General features: G+C 37.4%; 2 protein-coding genes and 1 pseudogene across 2 annotated transcripts; all 3 read right to left on the bottom strand.

The window, feature by feature from the left end:
* Positions 1 to 1,157: 1,157 nt before the first annotated feature.
* LOC100653799 (olfactory receptor 51B2-like) lies at positions 1,158 to 2,242 on the bottom strand. Its single transcript, XM_003421557.3, has one exon. It carries the CDS (start codon positions 2,091 to 2,093, stop codon positions 1,158 to 1,160), a length of 936 nt encoding a protein of 311 aa, XP_003421605.1. The 5' UTR covers positions 2,094 to 2,242.
* An 8,215-nt stretch (positions 2,243 to 10,457) lies between these two features.
* On the bottom strand, positions 10,458 to 12,041 carry LOC100654081 (olfactory receptor 51B2-like; annotated as a pseudogene).
* Positions 12,042 to 20,406: 8,365 nt separating this feature from the next.
* LOC100654168 (olfactory receptor 51B2) lies at positions 20,407 to 21,638 on the bottom strand. Its single transcript, XM_003421493.3, has one exon. It carries the CDS (start codon positions 21,596 to 21,598, stop codon positions 20,660 to 20,662), a length of 939 nt encoding a protein of 312 aa, XP_003421541.1. The 5' UTR covers positions 21,599 to 21,638; the 3' UTR covers positions 20,407 to 20,659.
* Positions 21,639 to 23,801: the final 2,163 nt, after the last annotated feature.

Here is a 23,801-nt window from a genome sequence, read left to right as displayed (position 1 = left end):
CACACCAAAAAAAAAACGTTGCTATCAAGTCGATTCCAACTCATAGCGATCCTATAGGACAGAGTAGAATTGCCCCACAGGGATTCCAAGGAGAGGCTGGTGGATTTGAACTGCTGACCTTTTGTTTAGCAGCCCAGGTCTTAACCAGATAACACACAGGGGTTAATATATAATGAGCTTCCACAAATAAATTAGAAAAGGATAAAACTGAGCAAAAATGTAATTAGACAAGTCAAAGTGAGACACAAAAAGGCTAAAACAAACTGAAAATCGTTTGTGCTTTATAACAATAAAAATAAACTGGGAAAACAAAACTTATGTATTAGACTAGACATCATCTCCCATGCATTTAAAGATTTTTATGTCCTCACTAGCAATTATAGAGAACACAGAATGAAGAGAAACAAAATCATAAACTCAACTAATGGCAAATCAATAAATTTAGGGAGACCAGTATGTAAAAGAAAGGTTGGCGGTTTGAACCTACTAATAACTCCACTGAAGAAAGATGTGGCTTCATAAATGTCATTGTATGATTTGGAAAAATGAGTCTTACTTTAGGAGACATAAGATTTCAGATATAGTGGCACTCCATGGCCTTTGATTCACAATCTCTATTTCATCTTTCTATATGAAAAATTGTGACTAAAATTGAACATCTTTTTTATTATAGGCTCAGTTGACCCAGGCTGGCCACTTGGCCTCTTCTGAAGTGACCTGGTACATCTTAGCAATGCAGGATCTAAATGATCCTGCCTTCCCTGCGTACTTACTAGGGTTTTTATCTCTATTCTTTTCTCCAAAGATTTTTTTATATACATACATATATAGATATATAGATATATAGATATATAGATATATAGATATATAGATATATAGATATATAGATATATAGATATATAGATATATAGATATATAGATATATAGATATATAGATATATAGATATATAGATATATAGATATATTTCTTTCCAATTGATAAATAAATAAATATATATGCTCATTGTATTTCTACTTAATTCGGCTTACAGCTTTATGTAAAAATTAAAGTCTCACCTAACTCTGAAAAAAATAGACTAGGTATAAATCCAAGACATCTTCCCAATAAAGGGAAAGGCCCAGTTTTCCTGAAGATCTCAAGATTCTGAAATAAAGGCTTAAGCTCTATTGTGCACAGAGAATAAGTGAACAATGCTTCTCTGAATCTGCTTGGTCTTGATACTGTATATAATAGGGTTCATGAATGGAGGAAAGAGAAAATAAAAATAGCTCATGGTAATGTGGACCGCATGTGGTACATGTTTTCCAAACCGGTGGATGAAAGTTAAGCCAATTATGGTGATGTAAAAGCCTAGGACACAGCTAATATGGGAGACACAGGTATTGAGGGCCTTAGCTCGTTCCTCTCCAGAGGCAATGCCCATAACTGTCTTAAGAATTAGGGCATAAGAAAAGACAATGATCAGAGCATCTAAGAAAAAAGTCAAAGCAACCAGAATAATTGGGTACACATGATTAAATGTAATATCGGCACAGGCAAGTTTCATGACCTCTTGGTGGAGGCAAAAAGCATGAGAAAGCACATGGGAATGGCAATATGGAAAGAAATAGAGTGGCATAATTGGGGGCAAAACTGATAAAAAGCCCCTCATCAGTACCCCCAGGCCTACCTTCACTACCTGGGAATTAGTAAGGATAGAGTTGTACCTTAAAGGGATGCAGATGGCAATAAAACGGTCGTAGGCCATGGCAAGCAAGACTCCTGATTCTACAATGGAAAAAGAGTGGATGAAGTATGCCTGCAAGAAGCAGGCCCCCTGATTGATCTCCCTGTTATTCAACCATAAGACGCCCATGACAGTTGGCATTGTGATCAGTGTCACCATAAGGTCTGTGCCTGCCAGCATGGCCAGGAAATAGTACATGGGTTCATGAAGACTGTGGTCATCCTTAATGAGGTAGAGGAGGGTGCCATTGCCAAGGAGCAGAGAGAAGTAGACTGCAAAGAAGGGAATGGAGATCCAGTGATGAGCTGCCTCCAGACCTGGGAAGCCAGTCAGCAAAAAGGGGGCAGCACTAATATTGGGCCACATAGTGGGCCAAAAGGTGAAGAGCAGTTTTCTGGACACTAGGAATTCAGTAGCCCAGCTTTTTCAGATGTCACTACCTTGTCATGGGAAGGTATCACAGCAGCCTCCATCACAATCTTCATGTTAGTGATAATCAACTCATAAAATAAGAATGATTCTGTGACCATTTTCCTGCAGAAAAAGAGTAGAGATTTACAGGCTGTACTTGCAATGAGGTATAATGGTTTTCTCCTAAGTTACGTACAATATAGGATAATGGTTAAAATGTTCTCAAATAAAAAATAAAATCTCAATTTTTCTTATAACATCAGACCACACCAATCTGTATATGCTACAAAATGTTTGCATCCATAATGATAATTTTAAAAAGAGTAAATATACACAAATGGATAAAAATCTTGCATAGCTAGAATTTTTTTGACATATTTTAACTTTAAATTTATGCGTTACAATTATGAAATAGAATTTTCACTTCAAGCATAGTTTTTGGTTAGAAAAATTTAGCTTGTTTTGACATTTAGTGTCAGCATTTGTAGGATTCTAACAAAATTGGACCCTCTACTGAGAAAAATGAACAAGAACAGACAATTTAACATTTAGCCTCAAAGCACTCACAATTTTTTTTTATTGTGCTTTTAAGTGAAAGTTTACAAACCAAGTCAGTCTCTCATATAAAAACTTATATACACCTTGCTATATACTCCTAGTTGCTCTCCTTCTAATGAGACAGCATACTCCTTCCCTCCACTCTCTGTTTTCATGTCCATTCAGCCAGCTTCTGCCCCCTCTGCCCTCTCATCTCTCCTCCAGACAGGAGCTGCCCACATAGTCTCGTGTGTCTACCTCATCCAAGATGCTCATTCATCACCAGTATCATTTTCTATCCCATAGTCCAGTCAAACCCATATCTGAAGAGTTAGCTTTGGGAATGGCTCCTGTCTTGGGCTAACAGAAGGTCTGGGGACCATAACCTATGAGGTCCTTCTGGTTTCAGTCAGATCATTAAGTCTGGTCTTTTTACAAGAATTTGGGGTCTGCATCCCACTGCTCTCCTGCTCCGTCAGGGGTTCTCTGTTTTGTTCCCTGTCAGGGCAGTCTTCGGTTGTAGCCAAATCACTCACAATTTTATTGAAGCGCATCCATGTGTCTTGCATTAGAAACCCAAACCTTCCATGACCACATTTGCTAAAAAGACAGCCCTCTAGAAAACCTTTCTAACCTCTTCTGTTGACTGGATCTAAAATCAGATGGGAGAGGAGTCATTTCATATTTCTATTATTGGTACTCACCCAATTTATACCCAATTTACCTTATCTGAGGACTTAGTTCAGAAACTTTCATTTCAAAATCTGTTGAAGAGTTCCCATTACAGATCTTATATATGTGGAAATCACCTTCCATGAATTTCAGCTTTCCAGCTACCCAGGAGACTCTTTAATCTCCCTTCTTCTATCCTTCTTCAGGGCAGAGCTTGGTCTCCAGACCAAGATAGTCAGGCCTTTCAAATGTTTCTCCACAGATGGTGCAGGAACACTGAAAACTCAAATGCCAGCTGGTGTGGGATGCCAGAGCTTGGTTATGTGACCCCTAAAATCCTCAGCATCATTATTTAAGAAATCTGTGCTTGTTCTCCCTGTTGTCTATCTCAAAGATCAAGGGTTTACCAGATGTTCTCAGAGGTCTTGTTTCTTTGTTGGTCCTAGAACATATGAATTCCAATTGCATTTTTGTCTTTCCTATTTTTTGGGGGTGGGTGGGTGGGTGGATTATAACTAATCCAGAAGAACCTCCAGGGATCTTCTAACAGGCATGTAAATGAGAGCATCTTACATTCTGTATTAAAATCACAATGTTTATACTCATACCAATGCCTACTTTCTGTTACTTACAGAGTGACAGATACATTTTGTTTTTTCAAAAAACCTTAAAAATCTAGTGAGGACTAATGATAAAATATTTTCTATAAACTTCCACAATACTGCCTTTACTGCATGAGAATTAGTGTGCTAAGGGAGCAGATAAGAGGTATCTCTGGGATCTGGGAAAACTTCCCAGAGGAAGCAGCATTTAACCTGAAAGTTGAACAATGGGAAGGGTAAGAAATATGCTAATTGTGGTATGATACTATTTCCATCCAGAGGGAATTACATGCGTACTGATCATGAAACCAGACAAAATATGGTGAAATCAAGAAAAAAATCATTTTTATATTTTCACTTAAATTATTATCACTAGGACAATAAAACATAAGGGAAAGCTTGACACAAAATGAGTGTGTGGTAGCAGATTCTAATCTCATACCAAAAATAATAAAATAAAACCTCAAACTCGTTGCCATAGGGTTGATTTTGACTCATAGCAACCCTGTGTCACATAGGGTCTTACAAATCACGCAAGGAGTTTTGACTTTATCCTAAGAATATGAAGTAAGGGAGTAGGAACTATGATAGCACAATCATTGTTTAATGGTTGCCTTGGGTATAGTATGAAGACCACATTGGCAAGGGGGGAAGAATGAATACAGGTAGCAGGAGAAAGTAATTCAGTAGTGTTGGTTTAGATGTGACTAGGGCTGTCAGTAGGACTGGCAATGGACTAAAAATTCTATGACTTAGAAAGTATATGGCATACAGGAATTCAAACTGAGGAGTATCTGACCCAGATCCTGAGCCCACGTTCTCAATCAACATCCGTTACATATAAATGGTGGATCTTCTGTCTGGGCTTGCCTTTTAAAATGGCACCCCCTTTTCTGAATTTTTCTTTTAACCAAAAATAAATTTAAAAAAATAATAAACAGAAAACTTTGCTTTCTTAGCCTATACCCAAGAACTAAATACAGAAGCCAGGTAGTAGAGTTACCCCTTAAAACATCCTTTCTGCCTTTGAATATCTGGGCTTCCTTACCTGAGCCACAGCTTATTCTTTGTGATTCCTGAGCATGCATTGATGACTGGTTTGATGTTATATCCTCAGTATCTGTTCAGAGTCCTGAGGAGGGGTATATTTGTTAAAGAAATAATCCCAAGGGAGTGACACTAGCTCAACCCCACTTAGGATATTTGTGAATACCAACATATCCTCTTTTTCTCCCACACTTGGGAAACATCCGGACCAGTGAAGTTGATCCCCATGGCCTACAGCCCTTCTCTAGATAGAGACTCTCTGGAGAGGATCAGTGTCTCTAACATTAGATTAGGCATTTCCTATCTGTGTGACTCCCAAGTGTTCTGCAGGTTGGTCATCGAGTGGGGAAAATGGTCACTTTTTTCTCCTAAATGAGGGCAGGTGGGGGGACAATATTCCATTTCCCTTTTTCTAACTATTTGCTATAATGAACTCTCACAGAATCTTTCTATTTTTAGAAATATGGTTCTGAAAAGGCCATCCAGTCAAATCTTTTACCATATCCTTGAGCCACTATGTAACAAGTGTGCCTTGATGCTTGCTCATCACGTATCTATTTGCTCTTTCCATTGACTGGAAACTCACTACCCTTTGAGGTAACCTGTTCAATTAGTTTACAATATTTTTAGTTTTTATATTAAAACTTAAATTCACTTCCTTGAAAAATCAATCCCTTATTCCTAACTCTGATCTCTAGAAACAAACTGATTGGGTCAAAACACCATTATTGATATAGTCTTTCTAAATGTGTGAAGATATCTATATTGATAGTTCTAAGGCATTTTTTGTTTGCTTTTTTGCTTCTGCAGGCTGATCATCCACTAGCCCCTTAACTGTTTATCACATAATTATTCCCAGTCCTTATTCATCCCCTATAACCCTAATTGAACACAATAATTCAGAAGTTGTAGGATTTGTCTCATCTTGAAAATCTCCTCCCTCCACTGGATTAAATATGAAGCTTCTACATAAGCAGTCTAAGATAGGACAGGTCCACAACTCTATATACAAAACCTTTGTCTTAAGGTATATTTCAGAATTCATGATTCTTCAGTTTTTTTTTTAAAATAAAAAAAAATGTATATAGCATATATTGCATAATACAACCAGCAAGTAACATCATATAATACCCTATAATCTATCCCCTTTTTACAGAAATACAATAAGTAAAGAGTATAAACAGTCTCTCATACGTTCAGGTCAAATTTTGCCATGTCATTTTAAATTGTGTTGTATATAGCCAACAAGTGCATGTAATTATTAATTGTGCAGAGTATACAGAAATATAATCATATTTGAAAACGTTGACTAGAACTATGCATACAGGTAGTATAATTAAGCCTGATGGTCCAGGGAGAAGGCTAAAAGAAGATGTTTTAATGTGTTCAGGGTATTTAAAGGAAGATACCTTGCCTGGAGAATATGAGAGGAGCGGGGGAAGGTTCATGGTAGATCTGGTCCAATGAGATGAAGGAAAGTGGAACTGCTAATCCAGTGCTCATAAGATTGGCATGATACCGGGAAACATCTGTATATTTGTATTAGCAGAGTTAATAATTTAGAGCACTTACACTTTGGACGGCTGTTAAGTAAAAATATATGTTAACTAAATACATTGCTAAGGAATTACCCTCTCCCAGGATCATTTTAAAAAGTCCTCCTTTAGCAACAATTGCAGCACCTAGAACACAATGCTCAATCTCTAAGCCAAAGTTTGGTGACAACTTCACCATAAGTCCACTTCCCTAGTCGCCTTCTTCCATTTTGGGACAATCCCGTTTACCCAACAGTGAGAGTTCCTCTTGTACCTCTTCAGAGAGACTCAAAGCTTATCTTGTTCTTAACACACCATGTGCCCCCAGCAAGCCCGCCAATGGTCTTAGTCAGCTATAGTTTGCACTTCCCTTTCCTTTCACACATAAGTGACAGAGAATTAAACAAAATTTAACTTGAAGGTCCATGACAGGTAACGGATATTTTTCACTTAGTGTGAGGGAGCTTAAAGGGCCTTGATCAATTTAGCTGAGGTCCATTCCACCAATTTGGCACTGTAAAAAAAGACAGCCTGTCCTAAAATTTAATTATCAGAGGGGGAAACCTTATCACAACAACTGGTGGCCACCACAGGAGCCATGGGTTTTTCACAGCTCTATTCTTCAGACATGACTTGCAAAGTCAGTCACTTCTCAACCGCAAGAGTATCTGTACCCCAGGCAACAAATCTAGATGGACGTTGTCTGAAGTGGGCTTTTCTGTGAGGACACTTACACGCATTAGGGGCCCCACGGACACATGAGATGACAGAGGAAGCCTTTGGGAATAACCAGGCTTTAGGATTTAGAGTTATATTCAGCACCCTAGGCTTCAACATTGTACTGTGGGACACATAGTTCTTCCTACTAAATGTGTGGAAAAATATTTCAGTTTCACAGTTAAATGAGTCTGAGAAAATTTTTGTACTTGGCCGTATGGAAGTTCTCTCAAATCCTATTTCTTAGGCATTGTATGGGCCGGATCTCATTTCTCTCCAAAAGTTTCTGTTTCCAATATAGAAATTTGGCCAGAGCATGCCAGAGCAAATATTTGGTGTATCGAAATTCCTACTTATTATCTTTCTTTTTGAAAAATGCATTAATAAAATATGGATATTTTCTAGTTTTTAGTTCTCAAATGCTTATAGTTTTCTTTTCTCTGTATAGTCCTGACACTTCAGCCACAGTTCTCAAGTCAAGTGAAAAGTTTATTGCAAAGCACATAGAGTTTTCTTCTTCAAAGAGTCAGTTTGGACAACAGAATGTTCAAAGCGGGAGAGAGATGGAGAGATATATTTTGGTAGGATCTGGGTATATTGTAGTGAAGACGTCCAAAATGAACTAAAATTTTTGTAAAACTCTCTGTGAGTGATTTAATACATTATTTGGAAAACATGAAATGCAAATTAGAGGCTCAGAGACCCACTTACCTTACGGTACAGATGTATTTTAAAGAAGCGGCAGACTCTGATTTTAAAATGAATGAAAAACACTCATTTCACGTCATTAAATGTATCATTTAAGTAGATATAAAGGAAGTTTTAATGCCAGAAATGTTTAAAGAAATAAAAAGATTGAAAGCTTTATCATTGTTTTTACACATGCGCACACATGCCATCAAGTACACACACACATACACATGCAAACATCAGTGTAAATGCTCTTAGATTTTAGAGATGATCTATTCATTTGTTTCTTATAAATTGACTAGGATGGTTTACTCCACAAGTTCACATGAAGGAAAGAATTAAGTATAGAATTTTTCAGTACCATGTGGTCTTCCTCAGAGACCTGTAAACAGCCATCCATGAAGATATGCCCCAGCACTGTTAACTTACTGAATCCCTTGTGAAAGATGTTCGTTTTCCAGTGTATTATTGGTATTTGCTCAGGGAGTAACCCAGGCTTTAGTCATTCATCCTGTCCTCATCATTGCATCTGTATCCAATTCTCTGCCTCTACCTATGGCATCATATCATACTGTATGTATTATCACATATTTGGAAATATTTTCATTGGACTATTTAGAACTGGCTCATTTTTTTTTCTTGGACTTCCTCCAATAACAATCGCCCAAGAGAAACCCTGGTGTATCCTTTTCTCTTCATAGATAGAAACCCAAAGGCCTATGAGGTCTATGAGCTTCTTTTGGTATCAGCATCTTGTTTGTTTTTATTGTCCTGCACCTCAAAACTCTCAGAATATACTCACACACACACATCTTGCTTTGCTATGATTTTTTTATTGTTGTAAATATGTATATCCTGCAACATTTGCTATGATTCTTAATGATCAGGAAAAATGAAACACACATGAAATAAGTATTTAATAAATATACTAGTGTTTTGCTTTAAAAAAGTCCACTCCTACAGCTTAGAATATTTCATTTGCCCACTTTATTATACCACAACCTTGTCATTTGGATTCATTCTCCAACTTCTAAATTTAAAAAGAAAATTATAGCTATTCCTCTGATTGATGGATTTAATGCATGATCAAGTATTGCACTTGCATTGGTCCTGTACCCACCCGACCCCTTGGCATTCAGTTGATCAACTCAGAGACCCTTTAGCACAGAGTAGAATTGCTCCACAGGGTTTCCAAGATTGTAAATCTTTACAGAAGCAGATTGCCACATCTTTCTTCTGTGGAGCAACTGGGGAGTTGGAGCTGCTGATCTTTCAGTTAGCAGCTGGGCACTTAACCTCTGTGCCACTAGGGCTCCTCCCATTGATACTGCCATGCTTCAAATAGTATAAGCTAGAAATTTAGGGTTGTCTTTGGTCCTTCCCAAACTTTTCTTCCATCTAATTGTTTAAACAACCAAAAAATCTTATTATTTTTAAACCCTGAACTTGTCTCATGGCTCTCCATTACTTTCTATCTTCACTTTCCTACAGTAACTTACTATAGACTCTTTCTGAAACAACTCCAATATCCTCTCAAGGTTTTCTTGCCCTTCTCCTACCTTTCTCAAATACATTTTATGCACAGTTAAAATACTTATTTAAAAGCATCAATGAAATTGTATTAGTCCATTCAATAAACTTTTCATGATTCTTTGGGTAGGTAGAGAGAACCTTGCCATGATCAACAGGATCCTATGTGATTTTGCTTCTCTTCTCTCTTCAGACTCTCCCCAGAGCAATCATTCCTTACACAAGTGTTCCACACATACCACTTTCTGCTGAGATTATTATTTGCATTTTTGCCAGTTAAATTATACTCCCTCTTCAGATCTCAGCTTAGAGGACCTCAGGGAACCTTTCCCATATCTTAACCTAGAGGGTGGTGTCTTTTGAGACCCACAGTCTGAAAGCAGTTTCTTCTTTCTGTTTTATCACTAATTCATGACATATTTAAAATTTGTATTTATTTGAATAGTTGACTCCAGAACAAATGGATATTTCCAGAAGGGGAAGATTTCAGTCCATGTTCTGGCAGTAAGATCACTTTAATTTAGCATATTGTCTGTCCCAGAGAAGAGCCTTAAAAAAGTATCCAAGTTAATAGCTGAGTATTGTTGCTACTGTTATGGAAATGAACACAATGAGGACTAATGTAACATCCTTATTCTCCCCCAGTGTGATACAGGGTATATAAATAAACTATGCCAAAATTTTAGAAAATATACAAATAAACGTAGAATCAGGGAGGCATTTATCTGTATGGTCCCAATACAGATAATCAGTTGACAAAGTAAATAATTTTTAAAGTTTTATATATATAAACTTTAAAATAATATATATATAAAGAAAAACACAAAACTGGGAAAATGCTTGTGATATAAATAACTAGGGTTAACATATGATGAGCTTCTACAAATCAGTTAGAAAAGGATAAAACTAAGCAAAAATATGATTGGATAAGTCAAAGTGAGATATAAAATGACAAAAACGAATTGAAAATTGTGCTTTATAACAACAAAAATAAATCAAATAAACAAAACCTACAATATTACACTACATTTATCTCCCAGACATTCAAAGATGTTTATCTCCTCATCAACTTTTAAAGAGAACGCAGGATGAAGAGAAATAAAATCGTATGGAAAATCAAATCCTGCTTTAACATAAAGAGGATTTCAGATATAGTGGAAATCCATGGCCTTTGATTCACTATCTCTATTTCACTTTTCTATTACCAAAAAATGAGGCCAAAATTGTACATGTTTATATAGGCTGTGCTGGCCCAGGATGGCTACTTAACTTGGCCTCTTCTAAAATGCCCTGGTACATCTTCGCAATGCAGGATCTGAATGATCCTATTTTCCCTGCCTACATTCTGGGGTTTTTATCTCTATCCTTTTCTCCAAAGATAAATGATGTCTATCTATCTATCATCTCTCTATCTGTCTATATATCTTTTTCCATTGACAAATAAGATATATATGTATTCATTCATTATATTTCTCCTCAATTCGGCTTATAGTTTTATGTAAAAATTGAAGTCTCATCTAACTCTGAAAAAACAGATTAGGTATAAATCCAAGACGCCCTCCCAATAATAGGAAAGGCCCAGTTGTCCTGAAGATCTCAAGATTTTGAAATAAAGGCTCAGGCTCTACTGTGCACAGAGAATAACCCAACGATGCTTCTCTGAATCTGCTTGGCCTTGATGCTGTATATAATGGGGTTCAAGAATGGAGGAAAGAGAAAGTAGAAATAGCTCATGGTAATGTGTACCACATGTGGTACATGTTTTCCAAACCGGTAGATGAAGGTCAAGCCAATTACAGTGATATAAAAGACTAGGACACAGCTTATATGGGAGATACAGGTATTGAGTGCCTTAGCTAGCTCCTCTCCAGAGGTAATGCCCATAACTGTCTTAAGAATTAGGACATAAGAAGAGACAATGATCAGAGCATCTAGGAAGAAAGTCAAAGCAACCAGAACTACTGGGTACACACCATTCAGTGTAATATCAGCACAGGCAAGTTTCATGACCTCTTGGTGGAGGCAAAAAGCATGAGAAAGGCCATGGGATCAGCAATATGGGAAAAAATAGAGTGGCATAATTGGGGGCACAAGAGATAAAAAGCCCCTTGTCAGTATCCCCAGGCCTACCTTCGTTACCTGGGAATTTGTAAAGATAGATCTGTATCTCAAAGGGGTGCAGATGGCAATAAAACGGTCATAGGCCATGGCAAGCAAGACTCCTGATTCTACAACTGAAAGAGAGTGGATGAAGTAGGCCTGCAAGAAGCAGGCTCCCTGATTGATCTCTCTGTGATTCAACCATAAAACACCCATGACGGTTGGCATTGTGATCAGCATCACCATGAGGTCTGTGCCTGCCAGCATGGCCAGAAAATAGTACATGGGTTCATGGAGACTGTGGTCACCCTTAATAAGGTAGAGGAGAGTGCCATTACCAAGAAGCACAGAGAGGTAGACTGCAAAGAAGGGGATAGAGATCCAGTGATGAGCTGCCTCCAGACCTGGGAAGCCAGTTAGCACAAAGGGGGCAGCACTAATATTGGACCACATAGTGTGCGTAAACGTGAAGAGCAGCTTTCTGGAAACTATGAATTCAGTAGCCCAGCTTTTTCAGTTTTCACTACCTTGTCATGGGAAGATATTATGGCAGCCTCAATCACAATCTTCACGCTTATTGGTAATTAATTCATAGGATAGCCATAGTTCTGCAAATATTTTCCTGCAGAAAAAGAGTAGAGATTTACAGGCTGTACTTGCAATGAGGTATAACAGTCTTCTCCTAATAATAACATAAGGCTGATGGTTAAAATGTTCTCAATTTTTTTTTAAATCTCAATGTTTCTTATAACATCAGGCCCCTCCAGTGTATATATGCTAGAAAAACATTTGCATCCATAGTGATAATTTTAAAAAGACAAATATATACAAATGAATAACAATTTTGCATAGGCAGAGTGTTTTTTTTGTTGTTGTTGCTCATTTTTGACACATTTAAACTTTAATTTTAAATGTTGCGTTTATGAAATAAAATTTTCATTTCAAACATAGTTTTTAGTAAGTAAAACCTAGTTTGCTTTGACACTGAATGTGTTTTAGAGCTATCTATTTTTACTGTGATAAATGAACAAGGGCAGACATTTTCACATTTAGCCTCAAAGCATTCACAATTTTATTGAAGCACATCTATGTGTTCAATGTTAAAAACCCAAACCTTCCATGATCACATTTGCTGAAAACAGAGAATGTCTGTGCTATAGGTATTGTAATCTCACTTGGGACCTCTCCCTCTATACAGGCCTCTTGAAAATCTTTCTAACCTTTTCTTCTGTCTGGATCTAAAATCAGAAGAGAGAGGGATCATCCCATCCTTCTGTTCCTGGCACTCGCTCAATCCACAATCTCGTTGCTGTAATGGGGAACTGTTCCTGTCTTATTTGAGGAGTCAGTCCAGATGCTTCCTTCTGAAAATCTGTTTAAGAGGCCACACTGGAGAGCTTATATATATTGAAATCACCTCCCCAGAGTTTCAGCTTTGCAGCCACCCAGGAGATTCCTCGATCTCTCCTCCCTCTCTCATCTTTCAGGCAGAACCTGGGCCACTAGACCAAGGTCCTCAGGCCTTTCAAGTGTTTCCCAAAGGATGGCACAGGAAAATTGAAAACTCAGGTGCTAGCAGGAATAGAATACCAGAGCTTGGTTATGTAATCCTCAAAACCGTCAGCATCAAGATTTAGGAAATCTGTGCTAGTCCTTCCCATTGTCTACCTCAAAAGCAAAGGATTTACCACTTGTTCTCAGGGATCTTATGTGTTGTTGGTGGGCACCAAAACCAAACCTGTTGTCGTTGAGTTGATTCTGACTCATAGCAAACCTACAGGGCAGAGCAGAACTGCCCCATAGGGTTTCCAAGGAGCGTTTGGTGGATTCAAACTGCCAACCTTTTGGTTAGTAGCCATAGCTCTGAACCACTACGTCACCGTGGTTTCCATTGGTGGTTATAGAGCTTATGAATTCCAATATAATTTTTGCTTTCTTTTTTTTTTTTTTAGGGGGAAATTATTTCTGATCCAGAGGAACCTCCAAGTATCTGTTAACAGCCATGTGAATGAGGATATCTTATAGTTTGTCTTAAAATTACTTTGTTTATATTCAGTTCATTTCCTATTTTGTGTAAGTTTCAAGGTGAGGGAAATGTTTTATTCATTTGCAAAACTTAGAAATCTAATTTGGATTAGAAATAAAATATTTTCCATAAACCTCCATAGTACTATCATTACCACATAAAGGGTACTGTGCTAGGGGGAACACATGGAAGGTATCTCTGCGATCACAGATGAAGTGGTATTTAACCTGGAAGTTGAACAATGAGAAGGATTAAAAAAAAAAAAAATGTGATAGTTATGGTATGATACTTTTTCCATGCAGAGGAAAAAGCATGTTATGCTGGCACTAGAGAAAATATGATGAATGCAATAAAAAAAAAATTATATTAAAATTATACTTAAAAAATTTAGCGTTACTAGTTGGAATGCAAAATGGTATAACCATTTTAGAAAACAATGTGATGCTTCCTTAGAAATCTAGAAATACAAATACCATATGACCCAGCGATCCCACTCCTAGGAATATATCCTAGAGAAATAAGTCATTACACAAATACACATATGCACACCCATACTCACTGTAGCATTGTTCACAATAGCAAAAAGATGGAAACAAACTAGATGCCCATCAGCAGAAGAATAGATAAACAAACTATGGTAAATGCACACAATGGAATACTACACAACCATAAGGAACAATGATGAATCTGTGGAGCATCTCACAATATGGATGAATCTGGAGGGCAATATTCTGAGTGAAATAAGTCAATCACAAAAGGACAAATATTGTATGAGACCACTACTATAAAAATTCATGGAAAGGTTTACAGATAAAAAGAAACAATCTTTGATGGTTATGAGAGAAGGGAAAGGTGGGGATGGAAATACACTAAATAGACAATAGATAAGGGATAACTTTGGTGAAGGGAAAGACAGTACACAATACAAGAGAAGCCAGGACAACTTGTACAACGCAATGTCATAAAAGCTCCACAGACATATCCAAACTCCCTGAAGGACTGAATTGCTGGGCTGAGGGCTGTGGGGGCCATGGTCTTGGGGAACATTTAGCTCAACTGGCATAACATAGCTTATAAAGAAAATGTGCTACCTTCTACTTTGGTGAGTAGCGTCCAGGGTCTTAAGAGCCTGTGAGCGGTGATCTGAGATACTCCACTGATTTCATCCCTTTAGGAGCAAAGGAGAATGAAGGAAACAAAAGACACAAGGAAAAGATTGGCCCAAGGACTAATGGACCACAACTATCACTGCCTCTACCAGACTGAGTCCAGTACAACTAGATGGTACCCAGCCACCACCAATGTGCTCTGACAGGGATCACAATAGAGGGTCCTGGACATAGCTGGAGAGAAATGTAGAACAAAATTCTAACTCACAAAAAAAAGACTTCACTTCCTGGCCTGACAGAGCCTGGAGAAACCCCAAGGTTGAGAAGGTAGAGTGTTGACAGGTTGTTAACCGATGTCATAAAACAACATGTGTGCCAACTGTTTAACGAGAAGCTAGTTTGTTCTGTAAACCTTCATCTAAAGTACAATTTAAAAAAAAACACTTGGAAAAAAAAAAAGAATCCACTTGAAGGCAATGGGTTTTTTTTTTTTTAGGGTTTAGAACAACAGGACATGAGGGAAAGCTTGACAAAAAATGTGTTTGTGGTAGCAAGTTCTAATCACAGAGGGTCTTACAAATCATATAAGGACTTCTGACTTTATACTAAGACTTTGAAATAAGGGGGGACTATGATAAAATAATCATTGTTTAATGGTCACTTTGGCAACAGTATGACGAGCATGTTAGAAACAGAATGAGTGAGTAAAAGTTACAGGACACAGAAATCTAGGTGAGAAATAGTATTGGTTTGTATGAAGTTAGGGTAGTCAACAAGGTTGGATGGGAGTGGATGGATAAGAGATTCTATTTTTCTGTCTTCCCAACGCAGATCTTTGTACAGAGAATGACAGAACAAATACTTGGTGCATTGAAAACCTGAGTTCTAAAATCATGCCTAAAGATGTACCTACAAAATGTGGATAATGTATATTTTTGGTTCTGTAATAATTATATTTTCTTTTCTCTATATAGCACTGACACATTCGCCCCATCTTCAGGTCAAGTGAAAACTTTATTTAAATTACATAAACTATAACCTCTTTCCTCCAGGAAGTGTATCCAGTTTTCTCCTTCAAGGGTCACATTGGACCGTAGAACATCCACAGAGTGGGGCAAGTGGATATTTAGGTAGGATCTGGACATTGAGGTGAAATCATTGAAAATTTATCAAAGCTCTTCTTGAAATTCTGTTTAAGTGCCTTATGACTTAGGAAAAATATTAAATAAAAATTCAGGGACTAAAGTGACCCTTAACTCAGCCTAGGAGGTATTTAAAAGAATATCTAACCCAGCGCCATCAAATCGATTCTGACTCATAGCAACCCTATAGTACAGAGTAGAACTGCCCCATAGGGTTTCCAAGGAACACCTGGTGGATTTGAATGGCCTACCTTTTGGTTACTACCCGAGCTCTTAACCACTGGGCAACCAGGGCTGTAAAAAATATCTAAACCAAAAACCTAACCCAGTGCCATCGAGCCGATTCCGACTCACGGCGACCCTATGGGACAGAGTAGAACGGCCCCATAGAGTTTCCAAGGAGCGCCTGGTGGAGTCGAACTGCTGACCCTTTGGTTAACAGTCGTAGCACTTAACCACTATACTACCAGGGTTTCTAGACATCATAAATTGAAAGTAAATTCAGAATACTAATTTCTCTTCAATATCTTTTTTGTGAGAATAACAAAAGGAATGTTTTCAGATCATAAATTGTTTACACAGAATAACAAATACGTATTCTTCTTTATTATACCTGTGTGTGTTAGTACATGCACACGTCAATGCAAAGCCTCTTCTTTCCTAGAGATGGTTTGTTGCATTTATTTGTTCATAGAATTTGACTACAGTGGTTAATTTCCTAGGTGTACTTGAAGCAAGAAATTAAGTTCAGACTTTTTCAGTTCCATGTAGTCTTCCTCAGACATCTGTGACCAGGCATCTATGAGGATGTTCCCTACCTCTATGCTAATTAAATACCTTTAGGAGGAAAAAAAAAAAAAAAAACTTAATTTTCTAGTGTATCATTACTATGCGCTCAGAAAGAATCCAGGTTTTAGTTCTTCATACCGTCTTTATCTTAGTGTCTATGTCTGATTCTCCATTTCTTACACACCGTCTCTTATCATATTTTATTTTGAATATTTTGTTCTTTTAACACTAGTTCATTTTGGGCGAGAAGTCATTACACTGAAAATTCCCCAATACCCTATTTTATCTTGTGCCCTCCCAAGGCACAGGTGCAGACACTTATGTTCTATGTTTCTTTTTGTGTCAACGTTTTCTGTTTGTTTCTATTGCTCTGCACATCTTAATATTTCAGCGCTTATCAACATTTTCCTGGCTTTTATTGTGATTCTTAATAACCAGGCAAAAAGAAACACGTACTAAAGACGATTTAATGGATGGCTATTTAATAAATATATTAATGTCTTCTCTTAAAGGCTCAATACTACAGGATAGAGCAATTCTTTTAGTGATTTTAAGAAGCCAAAATTTTATTACTTAGATTATAACTCATCCTCAAAGTTTCAGAATTTTTTAATTAAAATTCTTTTTATTACTAATTTAATACCTGGATGACACTAATGTTTATGAAGTAACATAATTCAAAAATTTAAGATTATCTTTCTTCCTCCCCAAATTTCCTTACTTGTACTTTTCTAAAAACTATCTGCAAATTCTATTAATTATAGATTTTAAATATTTCCCATTTTTATCCACTGTATTCGTCTTCACTTTTCTAATTTTTTCTATGAGTATGTCTTCCTAGAACTACTAAAATATCCTCTTAGAGGTTTTCTTATTCCTCTCTTGCCTCACACAAATCCACAGCCACTGAAGTTATAATCTATAAGCATCAATGAAATTAGTCACTCTCCTGCTTAAAACTGTTCAATAGGTTCCTGTGATTCTTTAGGGATACACAAACTCTTACTACAAACAAAAGATGGTATATAATTTGGCCTTCTGTCTCCAGTCTTTCCTCAGACCAATCTCCCTCTTTTCCTTGCCACAGTCTCTGGAAGATTCCATGATTCATTCTTCAAAAGGCTTCTGAACATACTCTTTTCTACTTAGAATATTCTTGTTTCTATTTTCACCTGTTAATTTCTAATCCATCTTTAGACCCAAACAGAAAAACACTTCTTCAGGGAACCTTTGCCTTATCTCAGTCTGGATGTGGCCCTTTTTGTGACCCACTGCCTCAAAGCAGTGTGTTCCTTCTGTTTGATCATTAATCATAGGAGTTATTTTAAATTTGGGTTTATTTGATTTTTGGTTCCCCAGTGAATTCCATTCTACACGAGGGAATAAAACTCAAAACCAAACCTGCTGCCGTCAAGTCGATTCTGACTCATCGGGACCATATAGAACAGAGTAAAACTGCCCCATAGAGTTTCCAAGGAGCACCTGGTGGATTCAAACTGCCAACATTTTGGTTAGCAGCTATAGCGCTTTAACCACTATGCCACCAGGGTTTCCCACATGAGGGAGTAGGTTATGCCTACTTTTTTCCAGTTAGATAAATTTTGCTTAGCATCATTCCTATCTCTTGCCCTAAAACACTGACCAAATGAATGAGTGAATATTAGTGATGCTACCACAAAAATGGAGCCCTGGTGGCACAGTGGTTAAGAATGTGGCTGCTAACCAAAAGGTCAGCAGTTCAAATGCACCAGCCACTCCTTGGAAACCCTGTTGGGCAGTTCTACTCTGTCTTATAGGGTCACTATGAGTCAGAATCAACTCAACGGCAATGTGTTTAGTTTTGATACCACCAAGATAGGCACAATGGGGAATGATTTCAATTCCTTATACTCCACCAGAATGGGAATCGACTCGACGGCACTGGGTTTTTTTTTTTTTTTTTGTACTCCACCAAATACTAACCTATCATAACATGTTATTGTTAGGTCCCATAGTGACCTATGTACACCAGATGAGACACTACCTGGTCTGTGCCATCTTAATGATCATTATACTTGACCCCATTGTTGCAGCCACTGTGTCAATCCACCTCCTTGAGGGTCTTCCTCTTTTTTGCTGACCCCCAGCTTTACCAAGCATGACGTCCTTCTTAAAGGACCGATCCCTTCTGATGACACGTCCAAAGAACATGAAAAAAAAGTCTCACTGTCCTAGCTTCTCAGGAATGTTCTGGCTGTACTTCTTCCAAGACAGATTCGTATAGGATATGTATAAATAAATTAAGCAAGAAAATAAGAAAATATATAAATACACTTGCAATTGGGGGGAGGGGGCTTTATCATATGGCTCAGAATCCTAATGTTGTTGTTAGATACCACTGAGCTGGTTCTGACTAAAAGTGACCCTATGTACAACAGGATGAAACACTACCCAGTCATGCACCATCCTCACAATAGTTGTTATGCTGAGTCCATCGTTGCAGCCACCATGTCAATCCACCCCCTTGAGGGACTTCCTCTTTTTCACTGATCTTCTGCTTTATCAAGGATGATCTCCTTCTCCAGAGACTGATCTCTCCTGATAACATGTCCAAAGTATATGAGACATAGTCTCACCATCTCTGCTTCTGAGAAGCATTCTGGTTGTACTTCTTCCAACACAGATTTGTTCGTTCTTTTGGCAGTCCATGGTATATTCAATATTCTTCCCCAAAATCACAATTCAAGAGCTTCGATTCTTCTTCAGTCTTCCTTATTCATTGTCCAGTTTTTGCATGCATATGAGGTAATTGAAAACACCATGGTTTGGGTCATGCACACCTTAGTCCTCAAAGTGACATCTTTGCCTTTGAATACTTTAATGAGGTTTTTTTTGCAGCAGATATGCCCTATGTAATGCATCTTTCAAGTTCTTGACTGCTGCTTCCAAGTGTGTTGATTGTTGATCCAAAGAGACTGAAATCTTTGACAACTTCAATCTTTTCTCCATTTATCATGATTTTTTTTTATTGGTTCAGTTGTGAAGATTTTTGTTTTCAATGTTGAGGTGTAATCTATACTGAAGGCTGTGGTCTTTGATATTTATCAGTAAGTGCTTCAAGTCCTCTTCACTTTCAGCAAGCAAGGATGTGTCACCTGCATAACACAGGCTGTTAACGAGTCTTCCTTCATATAGTCCAGCTTCTCTGATTATTTGCTTAGCATACACATTGAATAAGTACAGTGAAAGGGTACAATCCTCCCACACATCTTTCTGTCTTTAAACTATGCAGTATCCCCTTATTCTTTTCAAATGACTGCTTCTTAATCTATGTACAGGTTCCTCATGAGGAAAATGAAGTGCTCTGGGATCCCCACTCTTTGCAATATTATCCACAATTTTTTTATGATCCACACAGTTGAATGCCTTTGCATAGTCAATAATGACATTTTTTTTTACTGACTATTGAGAATCCCAGTAGGTAAATATAAGTGAAGGTGTTTATATATAAATTTAAAATTCTGTGTATAGAAAGACAAATTTTTAAAAAATCTTTGAAATTATTCATAATATAAGTGACACGTAAGTGTTCATATTTAATGAGCTCCTACAAATTAATTAGAAAATATGAACACTATTACAGAAAAATGAACAATAAATGTAAAAAAAAATAAGTTCAAAGTAATACATTCAAATGGCTACAAGAAATTGAATTTTTTTGTATTTTTTAACAGTACAAATATACAAAAAACAAAATATCAGACTACTTTTTATCTTTCAGACATATTGGCAATGTTTCTGCCCTCTAACATTTGGAGAGCAAAACACAGAATGAAGGGAATTAAATCAACCCATAAACTGAACTAACGGTAAATCTGTGAATTCAAGGATACTCTTCTAAAAGCTTTATAAATGGCATTGTCTCATTTAGAGATGTGGAAGCTGCCACAGCAGGGGTTTTGAGACACAGTGAAATTTTTTGGCCCTTTATTCAGAGAAATCTCATATACCCACCATCTTTCATGGACAAGTATCCACATTGAAGTTTAATTTCCAAACCAGTGTTTAAACAAAAGACGTAGAATGCCGTATTGAATTTGCTTTGTCTTGATGCTATAGATGAGAGGATTCATTAAGGGAGGGAAGAGAAAGTAAACATAGCTCATAATAATGTGGACCACCTGTGGCACATTCTTCCCAAACCGGTGAATAAATGACAGACCGATCACAGTAACATAGAAGATGAGAACACAAACAATGTGGGAGATACAGGTATTTAAGGCCTTGGCTCTCTCTTCACCTGAGGCAATGCCCATGACAGTCTTAGGAATTAGGATATAAGAAAAGGGAATTATAAGAGAGTCTAGGAAGATTGTTAAAGAGACCAGAATCACGGGGTAGAGTCTATTGAAGGTTATATCAGCACAAGCCAGTTTCATGATTTCTTGGTGAAGACAGAAAGCATGGGAGAGAATATGAGAGTAGCAATATGGAAATGAAAAAAGATGTATGATTACAGGCATAATGGATATAAAGCCCCTCATAAATACCCCCACCACTAATTTTACCAGGCGAATATTGGTGAGAATGGAAGTGTATCTCAAGGGATTGCGGATAGCAATAAAACGGTCATAGGCCATGGCAAGCAGGATATCTGATTCTACAATGGAAAGGGAGTGAATAAAGTAGGCCTGCAGAAAGCAGGCCCCCTGATTGATCTCCCTGTGATTCAACCATAAAACGCCGATGACAGTAGGCATTGTGGTCAGTGTCACCAAAAGATCTGTGCCTGCCAGCATGGCCAGGAAATAGTACATGGGCTCATGGAGTCTGTGGTCATCCTTAATGAGGTAAAGGAGGGTGCCATTGCCAAGAAGCACAGAGAAGTAGACTGCAAAGAAGGGGATGGAGATCCAGTGATGAGCTGACTCCAGGCCTGGGAAGCCAGTCAGCAAAAAGGGGACAGCACTAATATTGGGCCACATAGTGGGCCAAAAGGTGGAGAATAGCTTTCTGGAAACTATGAACCCAGGAGCCCAGTTTTTTCAGTGCAAAGATATCATGGCTGCCTCAATCATGTTCTTCATATCTGGAGATAATTCATATGATAAGTGTGATTCTGCAACTATTCACCTGCAGAAAAAGAGTAGAGATTTGTAGGCTGTGTTAGAGATTAGAAATAGCAGGTTTTTTCTTTTGGTTTCTTTTTCTTAATTAGAGGGAAATATTAGCTTAGTAGCAAAATATTCTCAAATTAAAAAAAAAAGTTCTAATTAGTTTTGCTTAAAATATCAGGCCTTACTATTGTGTACATGCTAAAAAAATTTCTGTAGAACAGTGATAACAGCAACAAAGATAAATAAATGAATTTTAAGACTTCTTTAGCTGCTTACTTGTGATCGTTGACTTTTTTCTGGCACGTTTAATTTTCACTCTATATTTCTCAATCATTATAAAGACATTATTTTCAATTTTCTTTGTTCCTTTTTGAAATTGAATGTCAGCATCTTACGTATGTTAACTAATATCATCATCACTTCCAATTGTTCTTCCCCTTGAACTCTTACCACTTTTCTAGAAGCGCTACCAGAAGTGTGGTTCACAAATCAGCAACGTCTATTAAGCAAGTGAATTTGTTAGACATGCAGCCTCAGGCCCCACCTCAGACCTACTTAATCAAAATTTTCATTTTAACATAACCCCCAGGTGATTATGTGCACAGTAATGTTTGAGAAAGTGTTCTGTGCATTTCATATCCATTTCATACTTGAAGCTAGTTATGTTTTGATTTCTGCACTTGGTTGATTTCCCCCTTCTTCCAAATTTACTCATGTTGTTGTTAGGTGCTATCGAATCAGTCCTGACTCAAAACAACCCTATGTACAGGACAACAAAACACTGCCCAGTCCTGGGCCACCCTCATAGTTGTTGTTATACTTGAGCCCATTTTTGCAGCCACTGGGTCAGCCCCTCTCATTGAAGGTCTTCTCTTTTTCCTTGACCCTCTACTTTCCAAGCATGGTGTCCTTCATCAGGAACTAATCCCCTCCTGATAACATGTCCGAAGTATGTGAGATGTGGTCTCGCCATCCCTGCTTCTAAGGAGCATTTTGGCTATGCTTCTTCCAAGACAGATTTGTTCATTCTTTAGGCAGTCCATGGTATATTCAATATTCTTCACCAACACCATAACTCAAAGGCATTAATTCTTCTTCTGTCTTTCTTACTCATTGTCCAACTTTAGCATGCATGTGAGGCAATTGAAAATACCATGGTTTGGGTCAGGTGCACCTTAGTCCTCAAAGTGACATCTTTGCTTTTTAACACTCGAATCTATTGAATTTTATTTAGTCAATTTTATTTATTTATTTTTAATCATTGAATTTTATATATTTATTTATTCCTCCTTCACCATCTGCTGATTCTCTTTCTGTGTCTTGTTCCTTCCAAAATAATTTGGCATAATTAAATGCTCAGGCTCTTCCTCTATGTCTCCACTAATCTCTCTCTCTTTAAACACTTAACTACTGATGAGTTATTACAGATACATGATTGGTCACATTCCAATGTCCCCACAGCCTAAAAATGTCAGTTCTCTCCACTATTTTCATTTCCTTGGCTGCCCCAACCCAAAATAAAAAAAGCCTATTACCTACTGTTGCAGTCATATTTCACTAAATTCAGAAACATTAAGGCAAGCATTCTGAGCATTGCAATGCTTTCATTCTACCTAAGATGGCCGTAGGTCTCAATGAGAATAAATCACATGTAATCTAGCTTTTGTGTGAAGAAATACTTTGAGGTACATATATATGAGACTGGTGTTCATTGAGATAAAAATCACCAATCCTGCAAGTCCCCTGAAAAGATTTAAATTACCATTATTTCCCGAGTGTTGTTCTACTTCCAAAAACTCATTTAGGCTCAAAAACGTGAGAAAGAAAGCTACAAGAGGAAGAGAAAGACAGTTCAGAGAGGTAGAAAATTAGTGGTATGTATCCTGAGGGTTACTAGGAGTTGGAATCCACTCAAAGACAACTAACAACAATGACATCCTGAGGGTAAAACTAGCAGAAAGATGTAAGGTCCTAAATTCATTTATGAAAATAATTCCTAAACAATTAACTAGATTTACAGACTAAACAGACTTTGTAAAACACAGAAACTTTTATCAGCTACTCTCCAAAA

Source organism: Loxodonta africana, chromosome 7 (genome assembly GCF_030014295.1).
Source record: "Loxodonta africana isolate mLoxAfr1 chromosome 7, mLoxAfr1.hap2, whole genome shotgun sequence".
NCBI lineage: Eukaryota > Metazoa > Chordata > Mammalia > Proboscidea > Elephantidae > Loxodonta > Loxodonta africana.
The sequence above is the reverse complement of the archived record's forward strand: the minus strand, read 5'-3'. Positions and strand labels throughout refer to the sequence as shown.

What these genes read in the sequence shown, in the direction of transcription:
- LOC100654168 (XM_003421493.3), bottom strand. Translation starts at nt 21,598, where the DNA reads ATGTGGCCCAATATTAGTGCTGTCCCCTTTTTGCTGACTGGCTTCCCA.
- LOC100653799 (XM_003421557.3), bottom strand. Translation starts at nt 2,093, where the DNA reads ATGTGGCCCAATATTAGTGCTGCCCCCTTTTTGCTGACTGGCTTCCCA.